The sequence below is a fragment of the Halichoerus grypus genome, chromosome 6 (assembly GCF_964656455.1).
Source record: "Halichoerus grypus chromosome 6, mHalGry1.hap1.1, whole genome shotgun sequence".
Classification (NCBI taxonomy): Eukaryota; Metazoa; Chordata; class Mammalia; order Carnivora; family Phocidae; genus Halichoerus; species Halichoerus grypus.
In genome coordinates, this window is record NC_135717.1 from 159102801 (window position 1) to 159111662 (window position 8862).

At 38.2% G+C, this 8862-nt stretch overlaps 1 protein-coding gene across 3 annotated transcripts in view; it reads left to right on the forward strand.

The window, feature by feature from the left end:
• Positions 1–8862, forward strand: part of UTP20 (UTP20 small subunit processome component) — a 100954-nt gene that overhangs the window by 72575 nt on the left and 19517 nt on the right. For all 3 annotated transcript variants that reach the window (XM_036123346.2, XM_036123347.2, XM_078076475.1), the window contains 2 exons: positions 7376–7474; positions 8338–8505. In XM_036123346.2, coding sequence (XP_035979239.2) covers positions 7376–7474; positions 8338–8505 — 267 coding nt within the window. The remainder of the gene's footprint in view (positions 1–7375; positions 7475–8337; positions 8506–8862) is intronic.

An 8862-nucleotide genomic window follows, 5' to 3' on the forward strand; every position in this document is an offset into this window, starting at 1 on the left:
ATATTCAGGATACTAAATGAGAAGAACATGCAGCCAAGAATACATTATCCAGCAAGGTTGTCATTTAGAATGGATGAAGAGATGCAGAGCTTCCAAGAACAGCAGAAACTGAAAGAATATGTGACCACTAAGCCGGCCCTGCAAGAAATATTAAGGGGGGTTCTATAAAAGGAGAAAGACCCCAAGAGTAATATAGAACAGAAATTTAGAGACAGTCTATAGAAACAAGGACTTCACAGGCAACATGATGACAATAAATTCATATCTTTCAATAATCACGCTCAATGTGAACGACTTAAATGCTCCCATAAAACGGCAACCCATTCATATGCTGTCTACAAGAGACTCATTTTGAACCTAAAGATACATCCAGACTGAAAGTGAAGGGATAGAGATCCATCTTCCATGCCAACAGACCTCAAAAGAAAGCTGGGGTAGCAATTCTTATATCAGACAAATTAGATTTTAAGCTAAAGACTGTAGTTAGAGACACAGGACACTATAACATTCTTAAAGGGTCTATCCAACAAGAAGATCTAACAATTGTAAATATCTATGCCCCCAACATGGGAGCAGCCATCTACATAAGCCAACTGTTAACCAAAATAAAGAGTCATATTGATAATAATACGTTAATTGTAGGAGACCTCAATACTCCACTCTCAGCAATGGACAGATCATCTAAGCAGAAGATCAACAAGGAAACAAGAGCATTGAATGATACACTGGACCAGGTGGACTTCATAGATATATACAGAACATTCCACCCTAAAACAACAGAATACTCATTCTTCTCGAGTGTGCATGGAACTTTCTCCAGAATAGACCACATACTGTGTCACAAATCAGGTCTCAGCTGATACCAAAAGATTGAGATTATTCCCTGCATATTCTCAGACCACAGTGCTTTAAAATTGGAACTCAATCGCAAGAAAAAATTTGGCAGAAATTCAAACACTTGGAAGCTAAAGACCACTCTGCTCAAGAATGTTTGGGTCAACCAGGAAATCAAAGAAGAACTTAAACAATTCATGGAAACCAATGAGAACAAAAACACATCAGTCCAAAACCTATGGGATACTGCAAAGGCGGTCCTATGGGGGAAATACATAGCCATCCAAGCCTCACTCAAAAAAACAGAAAAATCCCGAATTCACCAACTAACTTTACACCTTAAAGAACTAGAGAAAAAGCAACAAATGATGCCTAAGCCATGCATTAGAAGAGAAATAATTAAGGTTAGAGCAGAGATCAATGAATTACAAACCAGAAACACAGTAGATCAGATCAATGAAACTAGAAGCTGGTTCTTTGAAAGAACTAATAAGATCAATAAATCACTGGCCAGACTTATCCAAAAGAAAATAGAAAGGACCCAAATTAATAAACTTATGAATGAAAGGGGAGAGATCACGACTAACACCAAGGAAATAGGAAGTTATTAGAAATTATTATCAACAACTATATGCCAATAAATTGGGCAACCTGGAAGAAATGGATGTCTTCCTGGAAACCTATAAACTGCCAAGACTGAAACAGGAAGAAATTGACAACCTGAATAGGCCAATAACCAGTAATGAGATTGAAGCAGTGATCAAAAACCTCTCAAAAAACAAAAGAGTCCAGGGCTGATGGATTCCCTGGGGAATTCTACCAAACATTCAAAGAAGAAATAATACCTATTCTCCTGAAGCTGTTTCAAAAAATAAAAACAGAAGGAAAGCTTCCAGACTCATTCTACGAAGCCAGCATTATCTTAATCCCCAAACCAGGCAAAGACCCCATCAAAAAGGAGAATTTCAGTGATATCCCTGATGGATATGGATTCCAAAATCCTCAACAAAATCCTAGCTAATAGGATCCAACAATACATTAAAAGAATCATCCACCACGACCAAGTGGGATTTATCCCCGGGATGCAAGGGTGGTTCAACATTCGCAAATCAATCAATGTGATAGAACACATTAATAAGAGGAGAGAGAAGAACCATATGGTCCTCTCAATTGATGCAGAAAAAGCACTTGACAAAATACATCATCCTTTCCTAATTAAAACTCTTCAGAGTATAGGGATAGAGGGAACATTCCTCAAGTTCATAAAATCCATCTATGAAAAACCCACAGTGAATATCATCCTCAATGGGGAAAAGATGAGAGCCTTTCCCTTAAGATCAGGAACACATCAAGGATGCCCACTCTCGCCACTATTGTTCAACATAGTACTAGAAGTCCTGGCAACAGCAATCAGACAACAACAAAAAAAAATAAAAGGTATTCAGATTGGCAAAGAAGAACTCAAACTCTCTCTCTTCACAGATGACATGATACTTTATGTGGAAAACCCAAAAGACTCCACCCCCAAATTACTAGAACTCATACAGCAATTTCAGTAATGTGGCAGGATACAAAATCAATGCACAGAAGTCAGTTGCTTTCTTAAACACTAAGAATGCAACCGTAGAAAGAGAAATTAGAGAAACGATTCCATTTATAATAGCACCAAAAACCGTAAGATACCTCGGAATAAACCTAACCAAAGAGGTAAAGGATCTATACTCTAGGAACTACAGAACACTCATGAAAGAAATTGAAGACACAAAAAGATGGAAAAATATTCCATGCTCATGGATCGGAAGAATAAACATTGTTAAAATTTCTATGCTACCCAGAGCAATGTATACCTTCAACGCCATCCCGATCAAAGTTCCTATGACATTTTTCAAAGTGCTGGAACAAACAATCCTAAAAATTTGTATGGAATCAGAAAAGACCCCGAATCACCAAGGAAATGTTAAAAAAAATAAAGCTGGGGGCATCACGTTGCCAGATTTCAAGCTATATTACAAAGCAGTGATCACCAAGACAGCATGGTATTGGCACAAAAACAGACATATAGACCAATGTCTATATTCTCTGTTAGAGAGAGCCCAGATATGGACCCTCAACTCTATGGTCAAATAATTTTTGACAAAGCAGGAAAAAGTAAGCAATGGAAAAAAGTCTCTTCAATAAATGGTGCTGGGAAAATTGGACAGCTATATACAGAAGAATGAAACTCGACCATTCTCTAACACCATACACAAAGATAAACTCAAAATGGATGAAAGACTTCAATGTGAGACAGGAATCCATCAAAATCCTAGAGGGGAACATAGCAGTAACCTCTTTGACATCGGCCACAGCAACTTCTTTCAAGACACATCTCCAAAGGCTAGTGAAACAAAAGCAAAAATGAACTATTGGGACTTCATCAAGATAAAAAGCTTCTGCACAGCAAAGGAAACAGTCAACAAAACAAAGAGGCAACCCACAGAATAGGAGAAGATATTTGCAAATGACACTACAGACGAAGAGCTGATATCCAAGATCTATAAAGAACTTCTCAAACTCAACACCCAAGAAACAAATAATCAAGTCAAAAAATGGGCAGAAGACATGAACAGACACTTCTCTGAAGAAGACATACAAATGGCTAACAGACACATGAAAAAATGTTCATCATCATTAGCCATCAGAGAAATTCAAAACCACATTTGAGATACCACCTTACACCAGTTAGAATGGCAAAAATTGACAAGGCAAGAAACAACAAATGTTGGAGAGGTTGTGGAGAAAGGGGAACCTTCTTATACTGTTGGTGGGAATGCAAGTTGGTACAGCCACTTTGGAAAACAGTGTGGAGGTTCCTCAAAAAATTAAAAATAGAGCTACCCTATGACCCAGCAATTGCACTACTGGGTATTTACCCCAAAGACACAGATGTAGTGAAAAGAAGGGCCATATGCACCCCAATGTTCATAGCAGCAATGTACACAATAGCCAAACTGTGGAAAGAGCCAAGATGCCCTTCAACAGATGAATGGATAAAGAAGATGTGGTCCATATATACAATGGAATATTACTCAGCCATCAGAAAGGATGAATACCCAAATTTTCACTTAGATTATGCCAAGTGAAATAAGTCAAGCAGAGAAAGTCAATTATCATATGGTTTCACTTATTTGTGGAACATAAGGAAGGACATTAGGAGAAGGAAGGGAAAAATGAAGGGGGGGAAGCAGAAGGGGAGATGAACCATGAGAGACTATGGACTCCGAGTAACAAACTGAGGGTTTTAGAGGGGAAGGGGGTGGGGGGATGGGTTAGCCGGGTGATGGGTATTAAGGAGGGCATGTACTGCATGGAGCACTGGGTGTTATACGAAAACAATGAATTGTGGATCATTACATCAAGAACCAGTGATGTATGGTGACTAACATAACATAATGAAATAAAATAAAATTAAAAAAGAAATGCCCAGTTTAGGGCCCTACACCTAACCTACACTATCTGCATTTCAGTAAGATCCCTGAGTGATATCAAGTTTGAGAAAAACTGTAGCTTGTTTTTTTCAAGTATCCAGTCAAGACTTCTGGTAGTTAGCTTTACTTTCTGTATCTGAATTTGCTCAAAGGTAAAGCTTCCTATTCTATAGGTTATAAATCTAACACATTAAAATATCAGTATTCATTTTAACTGTCTCTCTTTGAATAGTTTTTTGATGGTTGCTCTAGGAATTACCATATACATACTTACTTTTATTATTCTACTTAGAATCAGTATTTTATGACTTCAAGTGGAATATAGAAACCTTACCGCCATATGGATCCCTTCATCCTTTATTTTATAGTTGTTTATCTATTATATCTCCATATATTGAAAACTTCATCAGGCAGTGGTACAGTTTTTGCTTGTAATTGTCAAACATATTTTAAAGAACTCAAGAAGAAAAAAATAGTCTGTTAGTTTGCCCAGATATTTATCATTTTTGCTGTCCTTCTTTAATTTCTGAATTTCCAAGTTTCTGGTAATTGTTTCCCTTCCGCCTAAGAACTTCTGTCAGCAGTCTTGTAGGGCAAGTATGGTGGCAGCAAATGCTCTTAGTTTTCTGTCATCATTAATAGTACTTTTCTTTCAGCACTTTAAAAATGTTGAATCACTTCCTTCTGGCCTTTCTGATGAATAATCCAGTTACTCAGATCATTTTCCCCCTCTAAGTAATGCATCGTTTTCTCCTCTGACTGCTTTAGACTTTTTCTTTGCCTTTATTTTTCAGTAGTTTGATTATGATGTATTTGAGTTTGCTTTTTGCGGTTAGGGGGGGCTACGGGGGGGTAGCCTATTTGAGATTTGCTCCCCAAATTTGGGAAGTTTTGAGCCATTATTTCTCCAAATACTTTTTCTGCACTGTACTCTGTCCTCTCCTGGAACTCCAGTGAAATGAATATTAGACTTTCTGTTTTTGTCCCACTGGTTCCTGAGGCTCTCTTCATGTTTTTTATTTTTTCAGTTCTTCCTTTCTGTTGTTTGGATGTGAATAGTTTTTATTGATCTGTCTTCGAGTTCACTTACTCCTTCCTTTTTCATCTCCATCCTGCTGCTGGGCTCATCCAATGAATTTCTTACTTTGGTTGTTGGGTTTTTCAGTTCTAAAATTTCCATTTAATTCTTTGTATCTTCAGTTTCTTTGCTAGCACTGTAGTTTTCCGTTTGTTTCAGTCCTCCAGGTAGAAGGCTGGGGCTTTATTGCTCCCATTTTGCTGTCACTTCCCACGGCTGTGCCCACAGGAGGGGCCTAGTGGTGGCGAAACAGAAAGAGAAGAGTAGCTAGCATTGGCCTACCCTCTCAGCATGCAGTTCCACTAAAGCAGAGGAAGGTCCCCTCCCACAGAGTTGTGGCTCCTGCCAATTCCCATTTCTAGGCCATTGCCACCACCATCACTGCAGGATTGTAGGGGGCTGGGGTGTGGGAGAACAGAAAATAGAAAGAAAGAAAACCAGGGATTTCCTCCCTCACTTAGAGCATTATATGTTCCTGTTCCTACTCGGAAGCCATGGGGCTTCTCCCAGAGTTCCCTTCGTCCTGGCATCCACTTGCATGTTAGCTGGGGGATACTGAACAGAAAACAGTGGTAAACTCCTTGGAAGTTTGGTGGTACTTGCATTCTGGTGTTCTTCCCCAATAGCTGTTCCGTGCATCCTTTCCAGGTGTTAACAGCTGCTTTCAGTGGGAGAGACAGAGTAGAGTGTGCTTTCTTCATCTTACCTGGGATCAGAGCCCCTGTCAGTATTCATTTTTATTCTGTTCTTCCAACCAGCATTTATTCCATGGCTGCTTTATGTGACGTGCAGTGTTAGGCCTGGGCATAGAAGGATAAATACAGTATATCTCTGTCTTTTGGATTCATCTATATTTTAATGGAGCACCTGAGATACTTAAATGAGTAGCCCTTTTTTCTCTAACCACCTGTTCTTTAAGTCCATTCCATGATTTGTTAAAATAATTAAAATAGGGATGAGAGAACAACTAGTTTGGCTTTTAGTGTTAACTGTATAGACACTATGCAAAATTGTACTCCTCAAATGTCATTCTTCATCCCCCTCCAAAAGGACTTTTAAGTATAAAGCCCACAGCAAACATTTTAAGTATATAAAAGTACATAAAGATCTCCAGTAGATACATATGAAATTACGCCTTTAGAATCCAATCGAAGAGCGCCTGGCTATCTCAGTCAGTAGAGCATGCAACTCTTGATCTTGGGGTTGAGTTTGAGCCCCACACTGGGTGTAGAGATTACTTAAAAAATAAAATCCAATCTATATATTGATAACCAATTATGTTTCCTTAGCCTGTGATCATTATCTGATGTTCACTGTGATAATTTTATAGCATTAGAAGCAGCATAAAGAATGCAAAAAGCTTGAGAGGCAACATAGTATAGTGATACAGAGCAGGGGCTCTGGCACCGGTCCATATGGTTTCAAATCCTGACTCTACCACTGCTACCCATGCAACCTATGGCAAGTTACTTGATCTCTTTGTGCCTCAGCTTCCTCATCTGAAAAGTGCTGATAATATAGCACCTACGCCATAGATACAGTGGGTGAGGATTAAATGATTTAATACATGTATGTGGTATTAATACAATAGTACTAATAGCCCATAGTAAGCTCTTAGGAATGTTAGCTATGGTTAGTATTAAGGGCAAAAATTTGTCTGTTTCCTTCAGAACAGCTTTGATTGCACTCAACATTGGCAAGCCCCTTAATTCACAGGTTGGTTTTTAAAATTCAAGGCTCTTGTGCCTTTCTTTATAAATCTGGCCTGGTTTAGTCATAGTCAGTAATAGATCCCAAGCATGGAAATGTGTTTCTGAGCATCTTGCTCAAAGTGATCATTTGGTTAGTCTTTTACACGGTGATATTTGTCAAAGCTTCTCCCTATAGTAATGCCAGATACTACTTCGAGTGCTCTCTGCAGTACTTCCTAGATCTTATTTTTTTCCTAATGTGGTATTCTTCACCATTCATATTCTCACTGTGCATTTCCTTTTAGGTCCATGTGCTAACTTTCACTGTTTACATGTTGCTGCAAGGCCTCACGAACAAGCTACAAGTTGGGGATTTGGACTCTTGTTTAGATATAATGATGGAGGTAAGATTTAGAAAAAGGAAGTTTCACTGTTTTTTTTTCACTGGGCAAAGGACACAGGAAATCAGTTCACAAATTAAGGAATAATTATAGCCTATAGAAATGAAAATAATGTACTGTCTTATCTCTTAGATTAGCAGAGGTTTAAAAAGCTGATCAAGTGACGTGAGATGGGCACCTGCCACTGCCAGTAGGTCGTGAGTTTTGGTGTAACCTTTCTGGAAAGAAAGCTGATGTTGTGTATCAAGAACTTTAAAATAAGCAAAAATTTCAACTACTTCCAAGAATCTGTTTTAAAGGAATAATCAGAGATATATTTAGTCTGCGGTTTATATAAAAGTTATAAAGCTTTACCTAGAACAATGAAAAGTAGAATAATGAAAAATTAATAATCAATTTTTAAAATTGGGTAATGTGATAATTTGGGGGGTGGGATTAAGTGCTACACAGTCTTTGTTTATAAAAAAATGTAGACACTTAAACATTTTGAATTAAACACATCAGTTTTGGTAATTAAGTTGCAAATATCATATCATATAGTTTTTTAAAGAGAAATTAAGCTGCTTTTGGGTAATATCAAAGAAGTAGTACCTGTCTGTATATTCCGTAATTATATATGTAAATCTATATAGTATTCTTCTTTTGTTTCCCCTTAGAAAAAACCCTTAGGTGTTTCTGTATTTGCTTGTCTTTCAGTAATTGGTCCCTGAACTACCTTGAAAAAGTGAAATCTAATAGGAATTCTTACCATCTAATTTCAGTCCTGTCTGACTTGCTTTCCCCTGATGTGGATGTATCAGAGACTACGTATGTTGACGTATCTTGCTGATTGCATATAATTGCCATTTGGCTTTTTTCTCTCAAAGATTTTTAACCATGAGTTGTTTGGTGCCATTGCTGAAGAGAAGGAAGTGAAGCAGATCCTCTCCAAAGTCATGGAGGCACGAAGAAGCAAAAGTTATGATTCTTATGAAATCCTGGGCAAGTTTGTAGGAAAAGATCAGGTTACAAAACTTATCCTTCCATTAAAAGAGGTAAGGACTTGAATGCAATACAGGAGATCCCCATGTTACGGTATCATGAGTTCTTGAGAGCCATGCGGGATAAGCCTTAATGCTGCACCTGACCACCAGGATTTCCTTTGGAGCTAAGGGCACCTGTACTACGTAGCCACTAGCTGGCAGCCCTAGTTGGGCATTCTAAACCAGGAACCAGTCCTGGGTGTAAACCATGTGATGCAGAAGCAAAAAATTTGAAATGCAGGTGAATTTTATAGCTGGGTCAAGTGAGCAGCTAACAACATAGCTTTTGTGGAGTCAGATTGCTACTCCCAGATTGCCAAGCGGGAGAAAAGTGGCATTTATTGAACATGTATTATGTTCTAAGCATTG